Genomic DNA, 26,990 nt, shown 5'->3' with positions numbered 1-26,990 from the left:
TATCAATTATGCAGAGAGGCAATGAGAATTTGGCAATGGGCAGAGTCCACGGGTCGCTTTCTAATAGCAACGCACATCCCGGGGTTATCCAACATCATAGCAGACAGGTTGAGCAGAGCCATCCTGTTACCTCACGAGTGGTCCCTCAAACGAACAATTGCGGACATGATATTTCGCAAGTGGGGCCAGCCTTGCTGCGATCTGTTTGCGTCTCCAATAAATGGCAAATGCAGAAGCTACTTTGCCCAATTACCCCCTCCAGGGGAAGTCCCCAGGGATGCTCTGATTCACGATTGGCCCCCGGGTCTCCTGTACGCCTTCCCTCCTATACCTCTGATTCCAAAATTTCTACAGAAAGCCAACAACCTGGAGAGGACAATAATCCTCATTGCCCCATTCTGGCCTCGTCAAATTTGGTTTCCCTTTCTTCAAGCACACCAAATATGGGAACCCTGGATCCTGGACCCGGAGCCGGATCTACTGACCCACTCGTCAGGGGCTCCTCACCCGTCGCTCCTATCCCTCAGACTAGCACCTTGGCTGCTCCACTTCCCTTCTTAGCCAGGTCTGATCTTCTTTCTCCTGCGGTTCAGAATATTCTGGTGGCTTCTCATAAAGCTTCCACTACAAAAATTTACACCAGTAAGTGGAAGCGTTTTGTACACTGGGCAACTACGCAACATTTGGATCCCTTAATAGCCCCACTGAACAAAGTCTTGGAGTTTCTATCCATACTATTTCACCAAGGAGCTTCTCCTGCCACTTTGAGGGTTCAATTGGCTGCTATTTCAAACTTTCATGTGGGAGAAAATGGGGTGCCTATTGTGGCTCATAGGCTTTGTAAGGCCTTTCTAAAAGGGTCTTTCCATATCAGGCCACCGGTCAGGTTTCCTACACCACCATGGAATCTGAACCTCCTGTTATCACAGCTAATGCTACCACCCTTTGAACCAGCCTCTTCCTGTTCTTTGAAGTTTTTGTCATGGAAAACCCTCTTTCTGGTAGCTATCACTTCAGCCAGACGGGTATCAGAACTTCAAGCTCTTTCCATTAAACACCCATATTTGATCTTTCACCCTGATAGGGTATCTCTTCGCACTAATCCGTCCTTTCTTCCCAAGGTTTGTTCTGTCAATAACATTAATCAGTCCATTGAGCTCCCCACATTTTTCAAGAACCATTCCAATAAGCTAGAATATATGTTACACAAGTTGGATGTTCATAGACAACTCAGATTTTACTTGGAATAGAACAAAGGATCACAGAAAGACAGATCAACTCGTTATAGCTTTTGCGGACAGCAGAAAGGGCATGGCAGTGACGGTTTAACCCTTTCCAAATGGCTATCCGATTGTATTATTTTTGTTTATACTGCTTCTGAGCAGAGTTTACCCGTCAAACCGAAAGGACATTCTACTAGATCAATATCTACATCCCTGGCTCATGCGGCCCGCCTACCTTTGGACACTATTTGTGCGGCCGCCACTTGGTCTAAACCACATACATTCATTACTCATTACAAAGTGGATAGGGTTTCCAGGGACAGGGCAACCTTTGGTTCCACTGTGCTCAGGAACGTTCTTCCGTGAGTTTCTCAGGGTCACGGAGCTAAGGATGCTACCCATGTGTAAGAACAAACGGCGAGATTGAACACTCTCACATATAGAAGTTATGTCCTTACCATAACGTTCCATGTGGAGTGTTCATCTCGCCTTTGTTCTTACATTCCCACCCTCCCACCCTCAGGAAGAACGTCCAGTTTAGGTGTCTGGTTTGGTTCTCCCGCTTCTGTTTCTCTCAGCTGTTACTGCTGTTTTCAGCTATGCCTTAGCATGTATGTTGTATGTTTCATTCCCATTGGAATCTGGTTTTGTTTGCAAACTAGATCTGAGATAAAGGCAGAGGGGAATTGTGGGAGACAGGTTGGTCTCGAGCTTCTTCTCGATGCAGAGCTTTGCCAAGCGGCCGACTCGGAGCCGAGGATCGGCTCCGAACCCATGTGTAAGAACAAAGGCGAGATGAACACTCCACATGGAACGTTATGGTAAGGACATAACTTCTATTTCTCACCTCATTTACTCTGTTTTGTTCCCGAATAAGAACATCAAGAACAGTTGGGATCTCACAAATGTGCCTACCTAGTAAACACCGCACACGCCTGTGCCAACCCTTGAAATAATTTTGGGTTCTAGGCAATTGTAGGTCATTTAGAGTAGATACATTCCAGAAATTTACTGGGAATGCAGGTGGAAATCTTGGACTACCGTTGGTTGTAGTATGTTGTTTTCTCGGTCGTCCTAGTAGATAAGCATCTGAGATGTATGTCAAAAGATCTTTGGCTTCAGGTGGAAAGCTGTCACAAAGTCTTAAAAAACTAGTCATTACTTCAGTTTCATCTGTGAAAGACAGTGCTGTTAGTCTCTCTACAGCTAGCTGAAATTTTGCACATATGCCGTAAAGTGTAGCAAGACCAAGACTTTGAACTTTGCGCCACACTGCCTGACAGAAATGAAATCAGCAATCCTTACTTGTCACAGTGCTGAAGTTATGTTTTATACTCTTTATGATCAAAGTCTGTAACAATAAATTACACAGTAGGCTCGCATTTAATAGAAGATAGCAAGCCAAACAGATACTCCCATAAGTAATTATAAGCTTTGAACGATTTTTTAGACATTAAGCAATATACCAAAGGTAAACTTTTAGTATTTTCGTGAAATGTCAACAATCCATGTATTGAATACAACTGGTGGCAAAGTCTTCCTTTCGTTAGGAAGAATCCATCCATGAACCAGATTTTACTACAGCATAAATCTTGCAAATTTTGTTTAGTGGTGAATACCAGCACATGCACATTACTGTGTAAATCAACCATTCTTTTTTGAATAAAACTTCCTTCCTTTAATATATACTTGGTAGTGTCTACTGAACCTAGTGCACTTTCTATACTACTGTTAAGTGACCGTACTTTGACGTCTAACTCGATTTACTTGCTGAAGCACAGAACGTCTGGATGGTAAACGTACAGTACTTTCTACAGAAGTCCTTGCAAATACATTGTCCACTACTAGTGCAGGTGTGTTTCTACACAATTGAGCAGTTTCCTTCAATGTATGGCACACTCAATACTTTTCAACTTCAGTTATGTCTGAAGTATGTTGATGTGCCACTGATTTTAACAAGACTTCACTGTCTACCTCTTTTAATGTTATAACTCTTCCTTTGCATTTGTGCGATAGCTTCATTCTACAACACCAGTACTTTTTACAGTTTTCTCTAGGTTGTAGAGATACCCATCAACCTATGTAACATTGCCCTATTTTTCTGAGACATTACAGTCTCGTAAATGTTACCTAGAATGCCAGGAGTTGCTTGTGAACTTTCAGCTATAGTTGTAGATTTTATGTAACATAACGCACAAAGACTAATGTGCAGTATTACTATTTATTTAGGGATGTAATTTCACTTCCGGAAGTAAGTATGAAATAGTTGGTGGGTTTTTTTTTTAAATCTCTCAAGTTTTCCTGCTTTTACGTGGGATAAATAAGTTGTGTACAATAGTTTACATAAAACTAAAATTTCTTGTAATATTTTTAAACTGAAAGATTAGCAGTGACGCAATGCTGCAAGAACGCTGTACGTCACCTAGAAGCACTGGGCCAACTATGATTTTTCGAAAACGTTTCTTTTGTGTTTTTCAGGTTTCGATGTTGTCTTGCTTTGACATGTATGAGTTGACTGTTACATATTCAATGAACTTTAACATTCAATTATATAATATTAGACCCTGCTCAAATACCCTGGGACAGCTTTCTGCTTGGGAAAGTCTAACTTTACCTTGTACTGGCTGCTTTCCTGGACTTATTTGGCACAGTTGTTGACTTCGTCCTACAAAGAGAACAGAACATTGCACAGGTTACTCTCACCTCTGTATTGAGCATCTTGTTGACATTCTCAGTATAGGGAGAAGACCATCTCTACTGACTGGAATGGTGAAAGTTTGCTTGTGGATAAACTACAACATACAACATAGGAGGTAATCCCCTGAAATCTGAAGAAGAAATAAGGGATCTAGGGACCCAAGTAGGTAGTCAGCTTTCCTTTGATAACCATGTTGCCAAAGTGGTTAGAAAATCCTTCTATGTGACCCATCTGATCACGAAAGGGTTCGCATCAAGATCTAAAGATGTAATGGTGCCCCCTACTCTTTCCTCATCAGACCCATTATTGAGTACAATGCACCAATTGGAATGTACCTGGCTAGACATCTCCAGCAGCTGGAGAGACCACAGAGGTACCTAACCAAGAGGATTACTGGCCTCAAACAGTTGCCCTATGCAGCACGATTGAAAAAGCTAAGACTGTTCTCTGTTGCATACCGCTTTCTCAGAGGCAATCTCTGTCTAACGTACAGAGCCATGTCCAACCCAGAATTGTTGAACATGCTCCATCTTAGCAAAACCAAGTCTACTTGAGCTACACGCTCTAGGGATATAAACCTCAACACAACAATTAATAGAACATGCTGGAGGGATAGATTCCCTTTGCAGAGACTTCCCTTACTATGCAACAGGGTCCCAATCTACATAAGACAGATCCCCTCACTATCACTCTTCAAGAGGAACCTTGATGAGTGGATGGGTAACAGAAAGTTCACACTGGGGATCACACCAACAGCACTACTAGATAGGGGCCAAGGGTACTAGCTGCTAGTACAAGGGTCTAGGGAACTACTAAAGGGGTGGTGAATACCGCACAATGTGGCTGGGCTAATATATGCCTTCGGGCAGATAGCCCAGTACCAACCTATGAACCTATAAGGAATTGTACTGTTGTATGGTAGCAGCTAATTCTGTTATTGGAACATATGCAGTTAGCAAGTATACTCACACAATTGTACTTGCTTCTTGATGTGCCTTGGTTCTTCACCCTTGCATGCTTGCTGTCAATACAAATGACAGGAACTTAAATGGAGATGATCTTCCTGAAGAGGTTGATGAGGATTTTGTACCACTTGACTCTTCATGGTGGCTTAAATGTTTTAATAAAACTAAGGTCTGCAAGACCCCCACCCCAGAAATGAATGTTCCCTTAAAACTAAGAACCTGCTGACACAGTTACTGTCAAAGATATGAAGTTGTCGTGGGTTAGAACATATCCCTTTCCTAATTTTTCTTTTACTTTTAGTTTTCATTAAATTATCATTAGATGCTTTCTTTTTATTTATCCTCTTTTTCTGTCAACAAGACACATTACCATTGTTAAAGTTTGATGGGAACTGCTTCAAGTCTTCATGTAAATGTACTGCTTATACTAACTGCTGATTGATGTGAACTTCAAGATATAATGTGTCATGAAATTCTCCTTATTTTTTGTAGTAATTCCTCGTTTTCTTGCAGTCTTTTTAATTGTTAATTTTGGTATTGCTTGTCAAAAGGTGCAAGTGTGAGGTATGTGTTATGACTTAAAATTGTTTGTTTTTTAATTAGACCAAGTGAGAATATGCTCATCAGAGTGAATAATGATGGTACCTACAGTGCAAATTGGACACCTGGTGCTGTTGGCCTGTACACTATTCATGTAATCATTGATGGCATAGAAACAGGTAACCACTTTTCTTTTTCTTATTCAGTCAGGTCTTGAGAATATTTTTTAAAGCTATAAACTTTAATATGGTTTATTTAAAGGAGAACAATGGGATTCTTTTCCAAGTGCTCAACATTTTCTTCACCTTTCTTCCCTGTTTACCAATCCTGCTAAAAACAATGAGGATTGCAGCACATAAAAATCCAACTGTTTTTTCTCAAACAGTAAAGAACCTTACTGTACTGTAATGGTTTCACTTTAAAAAAACAACTCTCGTGTGGTGGAAAAGCTTGCTGGAGTCTCTAAATGCAGACATCAGGACTGCTACAAACTAGCTGTAGTTTGCTCCAAAGTTCTCTTCCCCCAAATTGACATCAGCACCACTGTATTTTCATTTGACTGAACAAATGCATAGACCTGCCCATTCTGTGATGTCATAGCTGCATATTCATTCCCATGCCCATAAGGTATTTAAAAGAATCTCCATTCAGTATGGAACTTCTTTTCTTTCGTGGTGTTTCCTGCAGTGTGTGTGTTTTCAGATCGGACTTTCACAAACCTTTTCTTCGTGAGCCAGTATCTGTTGCTCTGCTATTTGCTAAATGGTAAGAGTTTACATTATTTTATTGAGGGAGTTGGTCATGTGAGTGCTAAATGTGTTTTTTTCATGTGCGAGGAATGTTTTTTAATCGTTAATCAGAGCCCTTATACCATGCAGCTGTTTGTCTGCCACTCAGTGCTTCTGTTTTCATTTTATTTCATCTACACGGACCAGTGTTTATTTGAAGTGCATTCTCCTATGGAGCCTCTTAATATTATTAATACTATGCATTTTTAGCCTAATATCTGATTCCTTGCAGTTTCACTTCAGTTGCTTTTTTGTTGAGCATTTTGTAAAGTACAGAAGTAAAGCATGTGCTGAAGTGCATTTGAATGATTTATTGATTACAACTGCTTAAATAGCAACTACTTGCTATGCTTCAGTTTTCTAGCTAAAACTGCTGCTTTGTTGGGTGTTTTATGCAGTGCATTGTTGTCGATTACTTATATATTTGCCTGCAGTGCTTTTCCAGCTTGCATGGCAGCTTGTACACAAGAATGGCAACTTGTACCTTTGTTGCGGTGCAGTCAGGGTTGTCAGACGTCCCTATTTGGGCGGGACTGTCCCGAGATCAGCAGCCTGATCCCGAGTCCCGCACTGCTGGTTTAAACCCCAGGCAGCCTCCACTTTTTTTTTTGATTGGCCCGTATACCGGCATACGGGCCAATCAAAAATCGTTAAACACGGAGCTTTTTGTGTTTAATGCGGAAGTTCCGCATTAAACACAAGAAGCTCCGTGGTTAGCAATTTTTGATTGGCCCGTATGCTGGTATACGGGCCAATCAAAATATCGCAAAACAGAGCTACTGCGATGTTCCGCATTAAACAGAAGTAGCTCCGTGTTTAGTGATTTTTGATTGGCCTGTATACCGGTATACGGGCCAATCAAAAAATCGCAAAACAGAGCTACTTCTGTGTAATGCGGAACTGCGATATTTCGCATTAAACAGAAGTAGCTCTGTGTTCATTTATAAAAATAAACACAGAGCTACTTCTGTTTAATATTAAAGACGTGGAAGACTTTTTTTTTTTTTTTTTTTTTTTTTTTGTCTTCACTTACAATGAAAGACCTTTTTTTACCCTGGGTGCAGTACTTTATCAGTACTTTGACTAGTGAGGGACACATTGCAGGGAGATGTTTATTTTTTGTGTGCTTGTGGGGCTACTAAGGGACTCATTGGGTGGAATGTTTCACGTTAGTGTTTGTGCAACTAATGCAGGACATGTTGGGAACAATGTTTTTTGTTAGTGCTTGTGTGGCTGAGGGACTTGGTGGAAATGACTAATGTTAGTGCTTGGAAATGGTTCAATGTTAAGTTGTCAATCTCGCCTTCATTCTTGCTGGATGGGTTCGGAGCCGAGGCCACTCTAAAAGCTCGAGAGCTAGTTCCACCGGCTCGAGGCTCCCCTATGTCCCACAATGCTAGGCGGTAACTCCCCAGGTCTCGTTTGCCGCTACAGCGATCGAGGTGTGTTCCTACCGGCTCAGGTTAGTTTTTTGGTAAAGAACTAGTTTCTTAGCCCTTTTTCCCCTTTAAAGTTAGTTTTCTTATAAATAGTTTTAAATTAGTTTATCCCTTTCCCGTTAACTATCTCACCCCTTTTTACCACAAAATCTCAAGTTTTTTCCCTCGGGCCCTAGGCCCAGTCCCTCCCTTCCTATAGTGAGTGACTGTGTTTTATAGGGAATTTTATTTCTAGCTACTATAACTTGTTTTAAATTAGTGTTATTTTAACTCTAAGTGTAATCGGTGTGTGTGTGTGCTTGTGTGTTACACTTTCCCTTAGATATGTCTAAGGAATCAAAGGTCTCCAGCTTTAAGAAGTGTGACTCGTGCTGTCAGAAGATGTCTCTGACAGACGGTCACACTTCTTGTGTGTACTGCCTGGGACCTTTGCACCTGCAGGACTCATGTGCTGTTTGCCATGGCTTCAGCCCTAGAGTCCTGCAGGAGCGAAAAAATAAACTTATTTTAAGGGGCTTACTTAAGCCTGAGGATCCCTCTACTCAGTCATCGGGGAAACCCTCGAAGCCTTCTAGACCTTCGGCTCCAGCCTCTGAGCCGTCTTCTGGAGGCCCTAAAACTATTCGAACATCGGCTCCGGCCGGAGCCGATGAAACTCGAATAAAAGCCCCTACGGTGTCCTCGGCTCCGGCCGGAGCCGAGGAAGACATTACACTGTCGGCTCCGATTATATTATTGGAACCAACATCTAGAAAGAGGTCCCGATCTCCATCTATCGGCTCCGTTCATTCGGCTCCAGCATCACCCTTGCTGTCTGAACGGAGCCATAGATCCCACTCTTCTAGGTCTTCCAGGTTATCGGACCATGACCTTCAGAGAGTAGTGAGTCGACTTCTTAAGTCCGAGGCATTAGCCCAGATGCTTCAAAGTCCGACTCAACAGTCGAGACCTACTCCTACCACTCAAACTATTCCTCCTCTGACTCTCTTGAGTTCGGAGCCGGGGCGGCTCGGACCCGAGACTGTGGTGGCGTCGGAACCGATACCTTTGTCTTCGGTTCCATCGTCTGCCCCGATGTCTTCTTTGGAAGAATCTCGGCACCGGACTTCCCTCATCGGCTCCGAGGGGGCGAGTGGCATCGGACCCTTGTCCGATCTCGCTCTCCCTCTCGGTGCTTCGGCGCTGGTGAGTTCGGCTCCGACATCGGCCTCGGAGCCATCACTGTTGGTGTCGGTGGAGGTTTTCAGTTTTTTGGAACGGAGACCTCTGGCTCTGCCTGACAGGGGTGCTTTTGAGGTCATGAGGAGCGTGTTAGAACCTGGTTCTACTCCACAGTCGGTACTTTCAGCCCCTCCACCTATGGTGCCTCTGGTGATTTCGACTCACACTCTCATTCCCGACCGTAGAGAGCCAGCTCCTCAAGTTTCCCCTGTGGGGATCTCCTCCTCTTCCGAGGCCTCTCCTGACCTTGCAGGAGAGCCCCCTAGGAAGAGGCAGTGTAAGAGGAAGCACATTGACTCCCCTGAGTCTGTCACCTCTGACACTGATTTAGAGGATTCTGAAGGTTCCCCTCGTTCACTCTCTGAAGATGTCTCCTTTGCAGACATCCTTGAAATCTTAAAACAGAGGGGGAATTGGCCAGCCCTCAACCCTTCAGAGGATGAATCAGTGTACCTTGAGGCGTTTGGCTCTCGCCCTTCCACCTCCTGGGTGTCCCCTCCCTTTGACTCCCTTATGCAGGTGGTGGCAAAGAAGGCTTGGGCGGCTCCTGACTCAGTGGAACCCACCCCCAGGAGACCATCTAAGTTCATCACGGCCCCCAAGGATAAGGAATTTCTGACCAAAGGCGTCTCTGTTGATGCTATGGTGGTGGTTGCGGCTACCAAGAAGGAGTTAGCTGATCCTTCGGTGCCTGTTCATCCTCCTAACAAGGAGTCTAGGTCAATGGACAGGTATGGGAAGCGGATGTTCTCGTCAGCGACCTTTACTATGAGATCGTTGAATTACCTGTGTCATTTTACTCCACTTCAGAGGGATTTACTCAAGGAAGTGAGTGAAATGTTGAAGGACCCAACAGCTGTGGGTTTTCAGGAAAGGATGAACTCTCAGCTGGCTACCCTTAATTCTATAACCAACTCCTCCATGCGCCTCCTTTCATATGCGGCGGATGGAGCAAGTAGAGCGGCAGGTACAGGTGTAGCCTTGCGTAGGCACGCCTGGATGCAGCTTTGTAACTTTGCGGACCCCTTTAAGGCGTCCTTCACTAATTCCCCCTTTAATGGATCATCCCTCTTTGGTCCTCAAGTGAAGAAAACCCTGACTAGGTGCGAGACTGATGGCAAAACTCTTTCTGCCGTCGAAGTCCGTTTTTCTACCCCTTCTAGACCTTACCCCAAAGGTCAGAAGGGGGGAAAGATGTGGTTCCGTAAACAATCTCAAGGAGACTTGCCTGACGCACAGAGTCGATTACCCTCTAGAGGCAGAGGGGGGAACAACAATGGTAGACGCCGTCCCAGAGGCAGAGGGGGCCCGCAGAATCAGGGCAGTCGAGAATCCTTTTCCGACCAGCCCTTTCAGCATCCTTGAGGTGTTGCCCGACTGTCCACCTTCGGAGGCAGTCGGGGGAAGGTTGTCACTGTACCCAAAAGCCTGGCTATCCCTAACTCAAGACAAGTGGGTACAGTCTATCATTTCCGAAGGCTACAGAATTCCTTTCCTTTTCATTCCAAAGCTGTCCAGAAAATCCCTTCCAGACGTTCCACCCAGTCAAAGGGAGCAAGCAGCATTAGAAATTTCAAAGCTGCTCGCAAAAAGAGCTATTCAACCAGTGCCAGCAGACCAAGTAGGATCCGGAACCTACTCCAAATTCTTTTTGGTTCCAAAGAAAACAGGGGACTGGAGACCCATTTTGGATCTCAGCAACTTGAACAAGTTTATCAAGAAAACAAAGTTTCCGGATGGTCACGCTGCAGTCCATTCTTCCCCATTTGGGGCGGGACAGCTGGATGTGCTCTATAGATCTCCAGGATGCGTACTATCACATCAAGATGAATCGACGCTCCAGGAGGTTTCTCCGCTTCAGGCTTGGAACCAGTCATTTTCAATTCAGAGCCCTGCCCTTTGGTCTCACTACAGCCCCCCGAGTGTTTACCAAATGCATGGCAGTGGTAGCCTCTCATCTGAGACGTCAGGGATTCCAGATGTTTCCTTATTTAGACGACTGGCTCCTTACAGCCCCCACCAAGCATCTTTTACTCCTCGCCAGAGACTACACCTTTCGCACATGTCAGGCACTAGGCATTTCAATAAACTACGAAAAGTCTGTCTTGTCGCCTTGTCGTGTTATTACTTTCATAGGCGCAAGTCTAGACACAGTCAAGATGTCAGCCAGACTCACACAGCAGAGGATAGCAGACATACACAAACAGGTCTTTCTTCTTTTACAGAACTGCAAAGTCAAAGCCAGACAGATCCTGAAAGTCTTGGGGATTATGGCGGTGGCCATCCCTCTCCTACCATTAGCTCGCTTCCACATGAGGATTTTGCAATGGATGCTCTTCACACAATGGTCTTACCAAAGCCTCCCAATGTCCCATCCTATTCGGATACCTCAATTGTGCAAGAATCATCTCTCTTGGTGGATCACATCTCCTCAGCTCCTCCTAGGGAGACCTTTCGTCCCTCCCCCTCCGGTTGCTACAGTGACAACGGACGCCTCCCTGATCGGGTGGGGGGGTGGGGCATTTCCAGGGCAGGACAGTCCAGGGCATGTGGCAACTGTTCGAGTGCCACTTGCACATAAACGTCCTAGAGATGAGAGCAGTGCTTTTAGCGTTGCAAGCCCTACAAGACTCTCTTCCCAAGGGAACTATAGCAATCCAAACAGACAACATGTCTGTAGTGTGGTACATCAACAAACAAGGCGGAACCAGATCTTACCCTCTATGTCGAGAGGCACTCAGACTATGGCAATGGGCGATTTCTTCTCAGCGATTTCTGTTAGCAACGCACATCCCCGGGAAGTCCAATGTGATTGCAGACAAATTGAGCAGAGCTATTCTCATGCCTCACGAGTGGTCTCTGAACAATTTAGTGTTGGACAAAATTTTTCGAAAGTGGGGCAGGCCTTGCTGCGACCTTTTTGCTACTCCCCAAAACAGCAAGTGCGACGATTTTTTCACCCTCTTTCCCTAACCAGGCCATCCCAGCAGAGACGCTCTAGTACACATTTGGCTCCGGGGACTTCTGTATGCCTTTCCTCTCTTCCCACTGATATCCCAGCTGATACAGAAAGCCATTGCTCAGGAAGCTTCTATGATCCTCATTGCCCCTTACTGGCCTCGACAAATTTGGTTCCCCTTTCTCCACCATTATCTGCTGGAACAACCTTGGCATCTGGACCCAGTTCCAGACCTCTTGACCCATCAGTCGGGTCAGTTGCACCAATCCCTTCCCTCTTTGAACCTCACAGCTTGGTTCCTCCAATTCCGACCTTAGCCAGGCTTCCTTTGATATCTCACTCAGTCAGAGATATCTTGATTGCCTCTCATAAATCTTCCACTTGGAAGATTTATCATAGCAAGTGGAAACGTTTTTCCTTTTGGGCGCAGTCAAAGAATATAGATCCTTTCACTGCTTCTATTCAAACAGTTCTAGACTTTCTGGCCAAACTTTTCCATGCAGGTTCGTCCCCATCTACCATTAGAGTTCAATTGGCTGCAATTTCGAACTTCCATGTTGGAGTCTCAGAGTCCTCTATTATGTCTCACAAACTCTGCAAGGCCTTTTTAAAGGGAGTCTTTCTACTCAAACCACCCATCAGAGATCCTCCTCCTCAATGGGATCTCAATTTCGTTCTGGCATCCTTAATTCTTCCCCCCTTTGAACCTGCGGCTTCATGTTCTATAAAATTACTTTCGTGGAAGACACTCTTTTTAGTAGCTATCACCTCAGCTAGAAGAGTCTCTGAACTTCATGCTCTGTGTAGTCGACCCCCTTATCTAGTATTTCATAAAGACAGGGTGTCCTTGCATACTAACCCGTCTTTTTTGCCCAAAGTAGCTTCATTGGCAAATTTGAACCAAACCATTGAGCTTCCTGTTTTCTTCCCAAATTATTCTAATAGGTCAGAACAAAGGTTACACTGCTTAGATATTCATCGCCAACTTAGGTATTATTTTGACAGGACCAAACAATTCAGGAAAAACTGTTTTTCTTATGCAGAAGGTAGAATGGGCCATCCAGTCTCTAAAGTCTCTCTCTCTAGATGGCTTACTTCATTGATTACCCTAGTGTATGAGATAAGACATCAACGATTGCCATCCAAACCCAGGGCTCATTCAACAAGAGCTTTAGCCACTTCTGTAGCTTTCCAAGACAGGCTGCCTATTGATTCGATTTGTTCTGCAGCTACTTGGGCTTCTCCCCATACCTTCATTTCTCATTATAAGTTGGACTTGGCCTCTAGAGACCGAGCCAACTTTGGTTCCACTGTACTCAAGAGTCTGTTCCGATAGGCCACCCGGGACAAGGTGCTAGGGACACGCGGTCCCATCCAGCAAGAATGAAGGCGAGATTGACAACTTAACATTTAGAAGTTACGTACCTACCATAACATTCCATGTTAGTTGTCTTCTTCTCGCCTTCTTTCTTGTGTCCCACCCTCCTTCTCCTTAGCCAGGACAGACCTAGAAGAGTTTTTTTCTTTGTTCCTTATGGATTTTATTGCTGGCCTTAGCTTTCAAACGAGATCTGAGGAGTTACTGCCTAGCATTGTGGGACATAGGGGAGCCTTGAGCCGGTGGAACTAGCTCTCGAGCTTTTAGAGTGGCCGAGTCGGAGCCGAGGATCGGCTCCGAACCCATCCAGCAAGAAAGAAGGCGAGAAGAAGACAACTAACATGGAACGTTATGGTAGGTACATAACTTCTAATTTTAGTGGTTCCTTCTACTTGTACAGACTACTAATGGTGTTTCTTGTGGAAATGTTTTATTTTGGTGCTTGTGTGACTCTTGAGAGGTTTTGTGAGGATAATGTTTCATTTTTTTGTGCTTGTTTGTACGTCTACAGACTAGTAATGGCATTGCTGTGGGAAATTTCATTTTGGTGCTTGTGTGACAATTGAGGGGCTCTTTGGGGGATAATGTTTCATTTTGGTGCATGTGAGTACTTGTTTAGACTCCGGAAGTGGTCATTCTGAGAAATGTTTAATTTCCATAGTTGTGTGTACTAGGACAGACAACTACAGGGGACTTCTTTGGAGATGTATCATTTTGGTGCCTGTGCTACTACTACGTGACACATTGTGGGGGAAATGTTTGGTTTTAATGTTTGACTGTTGAGTGGCTCAGTGAGGATAATTTATTTTGGTGCTTGTGTGTACTTGTACAGACTGTTAATGGGGATGCTTTGGGAAATGGCATTTTGGTGCTTGTGCGACTGTTGATGGGCTTTGTGGGGGAAAATGTTTCATTTTAGTGAATGTGTATTACTACAGACTTTGGAAATGGTCGTTTGGGGAAATATTTCATTTTTATGACTGTGTGTAGTTTGACAGACTACTATGGGGGGGGGGTTACTTGGGGAAATGATTTATATTGGCACTTGTGCTACTGCTGTGGGACACATGAGGGAAATGTTTGACTTAAGTGTTTGTTCGATTGCTAAGCAGCTTGGTGGAGGATAATATTTTGTTTTGGTGTTTCCATGTACTTATACATACTACTAATGAGGTTGCATGGGGGAATGTTTCATTTTGGTGCTTGTGCTACTATTGAAGGGCTTTGTGGGGGATGTTTCATTTTGCTGCATTTGTATATTTTTTCAGACTCAGGAAGTGGTTGCTTGGGGAAATGTTTCATTTTTATGATTCTTTGTACTGAGTCAAACTACTGAACACGTAGTTATAGGAAACATTTTAATTTAGTGTTTATGGCTATACATGCATGAAAGATAAGTACCTGTTAGGGAACACATTCTGTTGCTAATTGTTGCTATTGGTCTTTTGCTGGTGTACAGTTTCCCTGGAAGTATTATATTTCTTGTGTATTCACAATCCATAGTCAGATGATAGACACTGGTGGTATTCACATCCTGGATGTTATCCCTTTTTTATACAACTTGGTTGACAAAAAAGACAATTTCTGCAGGTTTCCATTTTTGGGGAAATTTGGGAAACAGTGTTATGAGAGGGCATTTCAGGTGGGAGTCTAGGGACTGTCCAATGCAAAAAAAGAGGTACCTTTACTTCATGGTCCTTGATGAGCCAAAGCCTACTGTGACCAGCATTAGCTGACTGCCTCAGGAAAACAAATTCTGTACCATCCCCTTGGGGTATAAAAATACCTATGCACAGAATATTATATTCATAAAGTAGCAGAAAGTATTCTAAGAACCAAGCAAACATGAGAATGGAGAAAGATGATTTTGTTGATAGGGATCACCTCAAGTAAGGATGCAGAGAACAGGCAAGAGGGGGCTGGAATTTACTGGAGAAAACTGGCAAAGAACCAAGGTGTTGGAAGCATATAACAAGACAGGGAAAGGTAATAGAATGGGATGAGACCAAGAAGACATTTGGACTGCAGGCTGGAGGCTGCCTTCCCTACCAAGGATTGATAAGAGTATAGGCAAAGAGAAATGGATAGAGGAATCCTAAGTGAAAGTCCTGATCTCATAGACTTTTTGGCTGAATCTAGACCAGAAGCTGCTGTTAAAAAAAAAAAAAAAAAGGTACTTAGTAGGGCATATAAAACATTACACAATGACTATAAGAATCAATTAGAGCAGGTTAGAAAATATTGGGAAGAAATTTTGCATAAGCAATTTACAAGGGGACAATGGAAGGACATATGTATGGCTTCCAAGTAAGCAGCAAAGTCTAGAAGATTTAGGATTTTTGCTTGAAAGTGTTTGAATAGGCAGACTCCACAATTTTTCTTCAGGTATATGGCAAATGTTTGGAGGTGTCATGGGGAAGAAACAGGTAACCGAGGACATATGTTTTGGGAGTGTAGTGAGTTGGCATATTTGAATAATTCCCTACAGAGTACTCTGTCAGAAATATTGGATGAGCAAATGGATGTAAATAAAGAAATTATTCTTTTGAGCTGGGACGCAGGATCTGAATTGCCTAAGTATAGTAAGGCCTTGCTAAGTTTAATTCTGGTGTCTGTCAAAAAGCGATTACTAGAAAATGGAAATCAAAGTGAACCAGCTGTATTTGAAGCACTGAATATTGTAAATGAGGTAAAAAAAAAAACGAAGTGGAATCCTTAGAAAAGTGTAGGAGCAAATTACATAGAAATAAGTGGAAATTGTGGGAAGACTACATGGAGAATAATGTTGAGGAGGAGGAGAAGTGAAGGTTAAGGGAAAGCAAGAATTGAACAATTTATGTAATGTTAGATTGATAGTTACGGTAAACGTCTCATATGTTCTTTTTATATGTAAGTAGAAACATGTTAATATGGGTTTTCTTTTATGTAAGTGTACATTTCCTATGTCTTAAGTGATAATTTAGTAAAGGTGTTAAAATACCTATGCAAACATTTCTAATCAGAAATCCTAAACTTTCTGGACATTGCCACATACTTGCGACATAGAGCTGTCCTGCTGTTCCATTTTAAATTGTCTTACCATTCTTTGCTAACTTTCTCTAATTGATTCTTTTAGTTATCATGCTCTATTATACACTCCCTACTAATTTTCCTTTTTTAACACCGGCTTCCATTCTAGATTTGACTAAAAACTCAACTAGAGTTGTTTTTTTTCCCTTAGCTCTCCCCTACCCCTTTGTATTTGCCTTTGTGCTTTTGTAAATCATTGATAGGGGATGCAGTCTCTAACCTGCAGTCCAAACTTCTACTTGGCCTTATACCACTTACTTTCTCTCTCTAGTTATTTGCTCCCAACCATTTGAGTTCCTAAGCATTTAAGTTGGGAGGGTGGCGTAATGGTTAAGGTGTTTGCCTTGCAAGCACAAGGGGCAGGGTTCGAGTCTCACAAGAGACAATTAGCTAGACTTAAAATGGCTCACAAGGGCAGTTAGCTTAGTACTAACCTATGAACCCATGAGTTCCTTTCCTAATTTTCTCTAGAAAATTCCAGCCTTCTCTTCCTTATTTTCTATATCCCTACTTACAGTCATCCCTATTGGCAAAATCTTATTTCTCCTTTCCTGTGTTGGCTTAGTTTTTAGAATACTTATGAACTTTAAAGATAAATGTTTGGATAGTATAGCTTCCTCAGCTTTCCTCTAAGGTACTTGTACCCACTAGAAAAAACACATTACATTAATTTATGTCTTATCAATTGTGACAGCACCTTTGCCATTCTCTTAGCTAGCGTAGACATAAAGACTTTATAATCATGGTTTAAAATTGAAATGGGTCTGTATGTAAAGATAAGTCTTTGGATAGTACAGCTTCATCAGCTTTCCTCTAAGGTACTTGTGCACCCCACCCCCCGCCTTTGAAAATACTGTTAAACAAAACCTTTTATATCTTTTACTTTCTTCCCTCATAACTTCCACTGTCTGCTGCTGGAGACTTTCCCTCTTAATTGATTACACAGGGCTTGTATGTCATCTCTTCCTGACATAGCTATGAACTTTTGAGCCTTATCTTCCTCTTGCTTTGGCATTAAGTTTTCCATAAATATTTCTATTTGTCTTTTTTTTTTTGGTTTCTGCATTCCTCTGCTGTATACAAATTTTTATAAGATTTCCAAAGTGACTTTGATACCTTTATAAAATTCCTGTTTATTTTGCTTGTAGTCTCCCAGTGTTTGGAGACAACAATTTTTATTTGTGTTGCTTGTCATTGTGCTAAACGTTTTTGTGCTCTGAAGTTATCAAAAAATAGTTGCTTAACAGCAACCTTTCCAAACTCGTGCATATTATCCAAATACTCATTTATTTTTCCATTTAACACTCTGCATTTCCTTCTTTTCGTTTTCTGATTCCCTTTATTCTGTAATACATTAACCCTTCTGAGCCCCTCTAAATAAGGAAAAAAGTTTGCACATTGGATTTTTTGACTTTAGATGTTGCTGTGGGCTTAAAGTGGCCCTTGATATACACCCATCCTACCCTTTGTAGAGCACCACAATGTATCTAAACTCCCACAACACTGGGGAACCTAGTCAGTCCTAAACCCATGACCTTTTAAGTAAATGTTTTGAACAGTTTACAGTTGTAAAGAAAAACAAATGACAAGTTATTCAGAAAATCTCTCAAGTTTGTTTTCAAATTGTAAGATCAAAGTTGCTGTCCATTTTACCATGCCAGGAAGGAATAGTTGGATATAAAGAGCCACTTGCCTAGTAGAGCTGATGGGACTTCAGCTCAGAGTGCCTATTTTCTGGGGGTACTCTTGGTTTGGGAATTTGCAGTGTGAGTTAAGTTTAGTCTCAGTTTGCCTCATGGGTTTTATCAGAGTCAGTACCAGGCTAACATTCATCTTTTTACACCTTTCCCCCAGCCTGTTTAGTCAGAGTTGCAGTGACATCTGCAGTAGTAGCCTGTTTCAAATACATGTTTCTCTCCCATGTATGGTTATGCTTGTCAGTGGCAGCTGATGGTTTGTGCTTTGTCCTCAAGCCTATTCACAGCTTGTAGTGTTTTCATCTTTTCTTTCTTTAAGTGATGTTTGATTAGTAATGGGACAGACTGTATCTTTGTGTTGTAAGATGCATTCTAAAGAGATGGGTCCATATATTTATTTTTTGATTTGTTAAACTGGGAAGTAGAGTGATCCAGACAGACTGCTTTTAACCATAGTACCAGGCAAGGATTTGAAGTATAAAATAATAAAAGATAATATCCAGAAAATTTCCACAATATCTCTGTAATGCAGCAGCCTGCATCATCTCAGATCTTGTTTGCTGCCTGCTTAACCAGACATTTTGACCAAGATCTCTATTCCGTTTCACAATAAGTGAAGCTTTTGATTCTCACTATTTGAGATATTTAGGTTTGTTATTAAAATCTAATGGTGTTAGGTTTTTCAAATAGCTTAAAAATAGTTTAGCACATTTTTCCTAGTATTTTAATCTGTGTTATTGTGTTCTCTTAGGCTTTAGCCTTTAGGTAGTTCAGATTTTATAGATATAGTTTAAAATAATTTCTGATAAAAAGTTTTACTACAAAAGCTAGCGTAATTTTTTTCTTCTAATGTCACACAAGTCTACAGGCTTGAGGAAATGTTCCATCCTGGTAGCATAAAATCCTGCTTCAAGACCCACAATTGGGGCCTTCCCACTTGCACGATTCTTGTTCCATTTGTGCTGCCTTCAGCACCAGGGCCCTCCAAGGAAGGAGAGAGAAGCTTATTTTGAAGGGCTCCTTCCCCTGAAATCAGAGTCCAAAATGACTTCTGAACTGAAGGCATACTCTACATCTTCTTCCTCTGATGGAAAGAGGGAGAAAGACAGAGAAAGGTCAAAAGAAGAAGAGAGAAGCAGAGAATAAGACAGCTCAAAGGAGAAACCCAGAGAAAAGAAACCGGAAGACCGTCTGGACAAACCTAAGAAAAGGTTCCTGGATCCTAAAACTATTTCAGGTCTGGTGCCCTAATTGTTTCGAGTCAGTCAGATCCTACTGTCTCCAGGATCCGAAATCTCTCCCTGAAAACTTTGTTTTTGCTGGGGTCCATTAGTCTGAGCTTTCATTCACCCATACTTCAGATGGTCCTTTAGAGGCCTGCTTCTGTAGCCTCATCTTCAAGATCTAGTTGAGCCGCTTGGAGTCTCAATGAGCTAGAAGGCGATCGTATGAAGAGGAAGTTTTTGAGTCCTCCTGGCTCCATCCCCAAGGAAAGGACCAGGATCAGCCCCTTTGAACCCTGACCATACTACTAAAAATGCCTTCTCTGTTTTTGGAACTGATTCTCATGGGATCCAACATCCCCACTGTACCAGCTTCAGAGCTGATAGCCCTGGAGATTTCAGCTTCAACTTCTTCCTTCACTCTTTCACCATTGATGCACTTGGGTCAAGTAGAGTCCTAGAGCGCTGATGGTGGAGTTGACACCAAGATTTTTCAGAGCATTCCGTACCCCTGAAGGCTTCAACCCTGGACAGCTTGGTTTCGAGATTGTCCACAGAGTCATCAGCCCTTGGAGTCAAGAGAACTACCGATTCTGCTAAATTAGGTTGCTCTTCCTCAGCTCCAGTGGCTGAGCCAGCTTTTGAGGATGTGGAGAGGGCTTTGGCTGGGCCAAGACGACTGGTACATGCTCAAAGTTCGGATCCATCCAGACTCTCCCTGAAAATTACCCCTTCTTCCTCTCATTCTGGTTGACATGATCCTATTAGGTTTGAGACCACTCAGCATTCGAGCTCCATGTCCGACTCTAGTATGTCTCCCTCAGAAGCCCTAAGGCACATTCGTCAGAAGAGGATTTGCAGGCAAAAGTATATTCATTCCTCTCCTGAATAAGTCACATAAGACACTGACTTAGATGAGGGAGAAGGCTCCCCCAAGGTGCCCCCCCCCCCAAGGATATTTTCTTTGGAGACATCCTTGAATTAATGAACCAGAGAGGTGGATTGTCCACTGAAACCTGTTCTCCTAATGAGTCACTATTTCAAGAAGCTTTTGGGTCTGTCCCTTAAGCGTCCTGGGTGGTCCCTCTTCCTGATGCCTTATATCACCCACAAAGCCTGGAAGGAACCTGCTATGGCAGATCCCTTCCCCCCCAAAAACTGATAAAATTTTAGATCTTATATTGTCCTTTTCATTCTTCCTCACAAATGGGTCTAGGATACGATCCTCAGATCCAACTCTGCTGCATATACAAGACTTCATATGCAAATCTCGAGTTCCGTCCCATTACCCATAATGCTCTATCCCATCCCCACCTACTCAGATCTCGTTTGCCACCATCATGACTAGATGGATCACTTTCGAGCTGAGGGAGATACTTTTTGAGCACTTTCTTGTTGAGCTTTAGCTAATTCTTTGCTGTTTAAATGTTGTAGTCGATGTTTCTTTCTTTCCTCCTCACTCTATATGTCTTTAGTTTATTGCTGCCGTTAGGGTTTTTCTTTTCTGTATGTCTACCACTCTTCCTTGCCTTTCATGCCTTCTTTGCACTTTTCCTATTTCTATAACTTTAGTGATACATCTGTAGGGTATACATTTAAAAGAAAAAGTACCTTAGTTTAAGTTAGTGAGTGTTGCTTGTGCTTTATTAACCTTTCAGGTTCTTCTGTTTTTGCAGTGCAGCTTATTTACTTTAGCTGTTACAGTTAAAGTTTACTGTTTCTCTGTTGGTGAAAATTTCTGAGAAACCCACTGGTTTCAAGAAATGCACTTCTTGTCAGCATAAGATCCCCAATTCTGATGCCTACAAGAAGTGCGTTTACTGCCTAGGGGCCTGAACATATTGTCATCCTGTGACATTTGTGCCACCTTTAACCCCAGGGCCCTCTCTGGCAAACGCAGCAAACTGATTATAAAGGGATTACTTCCAGCTTCTTTTTCTGGGGCTCAAACCCCCTCAAAAGCTCCTCACGTTTCCACAGACTCTAGGAAACGAGCCCTCCAGAAGTCTGTAAGGCCTTTGTCAGAGTCATTTGAAAAAATCAGAAAGATTTCAGATCCGACGTCTTCTGATCCAAAGGACCTGCTCCTCCCTCGGATCCACGGACCTAATCGGATCCAACAGGCATGATCTCCATAGTGATCTCTCCCTTACCATCTACCTCTTACTCTAATCCCAGACCCTCTGATCCGATAGATAGGACCTGGTCACCAGAGTTTTTTTTTTTTTAAAGCCTGTTTTTTTCTGGTTCTACCTTCACAGTTATTCCAAATGCCCAGAAAACATACTAGGCCAGCTTCCTCAACATCATCCAGATCTTCAAGGATCTTGACAGAGGCTAATGTGGACAGGATAGTGCAGAAATTTCTCAGGGCTCAGATCCAGATAGGGGAGTCCTCCCAACTCCATCCCCTCTTTGATCTGTGAGTACTCCTGCCCATCTAATGTTGTCTCCTTCTCCAGTCTGACCTGCAGTTTCAGAGTCCCTGGATCTAAGATCCCCAAGAGTTTTGGAGTTGGATCTCAGCAAGTTCCCCTCCTTGACTCTGATGGTGTCCCTGACCAGCCCTGCTGTAATGCCTTCGGATCAGAACGGGTCTCGGATCTGAGAGATTGGTGCCAGATCGCCTTGGCCGTGGCCAGCTTGGATCCATTTCTCTCTGGAGGGCTCTAATCTGGGGGTTGGCCCCCACCTCCCATCTTCTGCTTCCTTGGCTCCAAGGAAGGGGGCAGAGGTTTCCCCAGGTCCATCAGCCTTTCAGGTAGTGGAAAGAGATTTCTCTATGCATAGAGAGCTGTCCTGTCTAATCTTAGATCCTAATCCTCGCCCCGAGCCCATTATTTCTGCTCTTCAGGGTCAGCCAGCTCTGGGAAGCCTTCACACATGTTCCCCCTTTCTTCAGACACGTCTCCCAAACACCCCATAGAAGAGGTACCTTGGAAGAGAATGTGTAAGAGGAGGCACATAGACTCCCCTGTGGAGTCTCTCACAGAAGACACCGATTTTGAGGAGGGAAAAGGATCCCCCCATTAGCCACTTGATTATGTCCTCTTTGGGGACATCCTGGAAATCCTCAAACAGAAGGGTAGCTGGTCTTCTCAAACTCCTCCTCCTGAGAAACTGGTGTTCCTGGAGGCTTTTGTGGCTGGCCCATCTACATCTTGGATGACACCCCCCCCCCCCAGCAGTTGAACTTATTGATGCGGCTTCCCGATGGGCTTGGAAGGATAGAACTCACTGGAACAAGGGAATCCCAGTTGATGCGATAGCTGTGGCAGCAGCCACTAGGAGCTAGCTGAACAAAGCTCCTCTGTCCATCCACTGAACAGGGAGTCCAGGACAGGTTTGGAAAGCTTGTGTACACCTCAGCTACATTTGGGCTGAGGTCGTTGAAATACCTGGCACACGTCATTCGTTTGCAGCGAGATTTGACCAAGGAGCTTTCAAACTGAGTCCATGTCTGTAGAGGACCTCAAGAAGGGTTCTCCTCAACTGGCCACTCTTCTATTTCCAGTGCATCGATGAAGCTGATCTCCCATGAAAATCAAATTTTCTCTCACTCTCAGCATGCATTCTCTAGGAACCACTGGGGTGGTAAGAAAATGTGGTTCTGGAAATCTCATGGACCTTTTCAGGATTCGCATAGGGACACTTCCTTCAGAGGCAGAGGAGGAGGAGGTTTCAATGAAAGATGTCACCCTGGAGGCAGAGGGGGTCTGCAGAATCAGGGTTTCAGAGACTCTTCCTCGTATAATCCATATTAGTGCTCCTGAAGCATTTCCTGACTGTTCGCCCCTGGAGACAGTCAGAGGTCATTTTTCCTTGCACCTAGACACCTGGAAAAATATAAGAAATTCATGGGTGCTACGAATCATATCCAGAGGTTACTACATCCCCTTTTCCCTTCCACCTCCTGTCCAAAGAAAGAAACTCTCTGACATTCCTCCCAGTCAGTGGGAATATGCAGCACAAGAAATACAAAAGCTGCTACAAAAGAGCGTCAACTAGGAGGTCTCACCTGAACACACAGGATTTGTAACTTATTGCTGCTGTTTTTTAGTGCCAAAGAAAACAGGGTACCTGAGACCAATTTTGGATCTAAGCAATATGAACCAGTATGTAAAAAAGTTGAAGTTCCAAATGGTTATGGTTCAGTCCATTCTGCTTCTTCTGCACACGGACAATTGGATGTGCTCTATAGATCTCCAGGATGTGTACTATCACTTCAAAATAGACAGGCACTCCAGGAGACATCTGCACTTTTGGCTGGAAGCCAATCATTATCAGTTAATAGCACTGCCATTTGGGCTCACCACAGCCCCCAGGGTATTCACCAAATGCATGGCAGTCATGGCAGCTGACTTAAGACTCAAAGGATACCACATGTTTCCCTATCTCGATGATTGGCTCCTCACCACCCCATCCAAGCATCAACTTCTACAAGCCAGGGATTACCTGCTCCAGATCTCCAACTCCTTAGGCATCGCAATAAACCATGCCAATTGTACCTGGCTCCTGTACAGTTTCTGGAATTATTAGGAACTCAATTGAGTATCACAAATGAAGTGGCATCACTATCTCTTCATTGCATCACATCGTTGAGAAATCAGGTGTGGGCCATACTGTCTCATCTGTCCCCTTCCAACAAAACTAGTGCTACAAACTCTTGGGTTGATGCCAGCTGCCATTCTTCTAGTTGCTTTAGCAGGATTCTTTATGCGAGTTTTTCAATGGACATTGGTGGTACAGTGATCCTTTCTATACCAGCTTGCATCATTTCTCATAAGACTCGGCCTAAGCTGCAAACTTCATGTTCACTGGTGGATCCAGTCAGACGACCTCTGTCTGGGCCAGCCATTCTCCTTTCCTCCCCCAGTCACCACAGTGACCACGGATGCTTCCCAGTTGGGGTGGGGTGGGAGGCATTTCCTGGAAAAGATGGTCCAAGGCATGGGGTCCCCCTCGACGGCCAAGTTGCATATCAGTGTCCTAGAGATGACAGCAGTACTTCTAATGTTGAAAGCCTTTCAGGATGTTCTCCCACTAGGGACTATTGCAGTCCACACAGACAACATGTCAGTAGTGTAGTACATCAACAAATAAGTAGGGACTCGTTCCTGTCCATTGTGCAGAGAGCCCATGAAGGTCTGGGAATGGGCGATATCTTCAGACCACTTTCTCATTGCAATACATATACCAGGAAAACCAACTTGCTGGTAGACAGACTCAGCAGGTCCATTCTAATTTCTTATGAGTGGTCCCTCAGTCAAACAGTAGCGAATATGATCTTCAGCTACTGGGGCCAGCCTTGCTGCAACCTATTTGCCTTGCCCCTCAACAACAAGTACAGCAAGTACTTCACTCTGATTCCCCCTCTGGGAGTCAGCAAGGGATGGTCCGATTCACAGTTGGCCCCCGGGTCTCCTCTATGCCTATCCTCATCTTCCTCTGATCCCAAAGTTCTTACAAAAAGCCAACAGGCTGAAGAGCTCAGTCATCCTCATTGCCCCATTCTGGCCTCGACAGGTATGGTTCCCCTTCTTCTAATGTCACTTGAAATATCCTCCATGGATAATGGAACCCACTCAGGATCTCCTGTCTCATCCAGCAGGAATTCAGCATCCCAGTCGTCATACCCGTAAGCTGACTGCATGGTTTCTCACTTACAGTAATAGACAGTCCAGGCTCACTTCCCCAGCCCAGTTCGTGACATTATCTTGGCCTCCCAGAAGCCCTCCACTAAGAAAGTGTAAAGAAGCAAATGGAAAAGATTCTGTATGTGGACTTCCAAACAGGATATTGACCCCCCTTTTCAGCACCTACTTCAACCATCCTTTTTCTCATTACTCGTTTTAAGGAAGGGGCTAGCTTTTCTGCTATTAAACTTCAGTTGGCAGCCATTTCCAACTTCCCTGCTGGAAATGAATCATTCTCTTTGGCATCTTCCAGATTATGTAAACCTTTCATGAAGGGAGATTTCCTCCATAGACCTCCAGTAAAGAATCCCTCTTCTCCTTGGGATCTAATGGTGGTCCTTCAGGGGTTAACTTGGAAACCCTTTGAACTGGTGGAAAAATGCAATATGAAATTCCTTTCTTGGAAAACTATCTTTTTTTAGTAGCTATCACTTCAACAAAAAGAATTTCTGAGCTCCAGGCCTTATCAGTAATCCTCCTTACATTATCTTCCATAAGGATAGGGTGTCTCTACGGACCAGCCCTTCCTTTCTGCCTAAAGTAGCTATGGAGACTAACATTAACCAGTCCATACAATTACCAGTTTTCTTTCCAAATTTTACTAATAAGGACGAATATATTATTCACCTTCTTGATGTTCACATGCAATTATGTTTTTATCTTCACAAAACAAAACAGTACAGGAAATCTGATCAGCTGTTTGTATCCTTTTTCCCTAACTACTTGAGTCAAGCAGTTACCAAACTTATTCAGGCCAATTGGATTACTGACTGTATTTCATTGATTTATTCTCAAAAAGTTTTGGAGTTGCATTATCTCCCTAGAGCTCATTCTACTAGATCTATGCCTATTTCATCTACTTTTTCCTCAAGAACCTCCATTGACGATATCTGTACTGCAGCCACTTGGTCAAAGGTAAGAACCTTTCTTACACACAGCTTTCTTTAGTTCGACAGTGCTTGCCCTTCCGTAAGGACATCCTGAGAGTTAAGTAAGCTGGGTACTTTGATCCAGTCGTAAGGAAGAATAAAAAGGACAACAAATTTAGAAGGTATCTGCTTAACATAACTTAACATCTGTGTTGTCCATTTTCATTCTTTCTTCCCTTCCCTCCCAGCAGTCCATCAGCATTTTCTTGTGCCTGTTCTGTCTCTCTAACACAGTGTGGAGTAAGGCAGCAAACTCGATCTGAGGATTTGGGGATGGGATAGAGCATTATGGATAAAGGAAAGAGATTGAGATTTGGATCCAAAGTCTTGTATGTGTGACTGAGTCAGATCCAAAGATCAGATCCTAGACTCATTCCTGAGGAAGAATGAAAATGGACAACACAGATGCCAAGTTATGGTAAGTACATAACTTCTAATTGCTCCCATGCAGATGCCATGGTGGCAGCAGCCACAAAAAAGGAACTGTCTGAAGAAAGTTCCTCTGATCATCCCCCTAACAGGGGGGTGAGGGAGTTGGACAGATTGGGGATATGGACTTGCATGTAAATGGTGATGTTCTTCTTGTTTCACTCAGTCGCCTGAATACCAGAGGCTTAGTATTTCTGCGTCAGTAGCTGTCGCTCCAGGACCGACATCAGGTCGTCAGTGGTATAAAATCAGACAGCTGATGCCATTACATCAGTTTTTCTTGCCGAGGAGTCCGAAGCAGAAGCAGTTCGCATGAATGCCGGTCGGCTGCTACCTGAGTTTTCATTTCCAAATTGAAGTTGAAGTCTTCTAAAGCTAAGTCCCCATTGGGGATCCTGTTTTCTTGCTGTAATCGATGTCAGAAAAAGTTAACAATTGTCTCGCCTGTGGAAATCAAATACCACACCAAGACTTCCATTCTTACTGCGTCACCTGTTTAGGCCCAGACCATGACGTCCCTTGCTGTTGCTATTGTGCTTTGTTCAACGCCAGAACTGTACAACGTCAGGCCCTTATTATAGCTAGATATTTTCGCTCTCAGTCCTCGAATTCCGATATGGCTTCGGTAAGCCATCTGACTACCGATCTTCTGAGAAAACGTAAAGATAAAGACAGAGACAAACCGCACAGGTCCAAAACTGCCGACGACGCTTCCGTTAAGCTAGTCGTCAGTTCA

General features: G+C 43.4%; 1 protein-coding gene across 1 annotated transcript in view; it reads left to right on the top strand.

Moving 5' to 3' along the window:
* MYCBP2 (MYC binding protein 2) overlaps positions 1-26,990 on the top strand; it is a gene marked incomplete in the record, with an annotated part of 5,088,083 nt that overhangs the window by 3,472,740 nt on the left and 1,588,353 nt on the right. Inside the window, 1 exon segment of the mRNA XM_044072904.1 lies at positions 5,490-5,605. Coding sequence (XP_043928839.1) covers positions 5,490-5,605 — 116 coding nt within the window.

Source organism: Protopterus annectens, chromosome 5.part1 (assembly GCF_019279795.1).
Source record: "Protopterus annectens isolate FY-2018-M chromosome 5.part1, PAN1.0, whole genome shotgun sequence".
Taxonomy (NCBI): domain Eukaryota; kingdom Metazoa; phylum Chordata; order Ceratodontiformes; family Protopteridae; genus Protopterus; species Protopterus annectens.
Note: the sequence above shows the minus strand (reverse complement) of the source record. Positions and strands in the feature narration are given on the sequence as shown.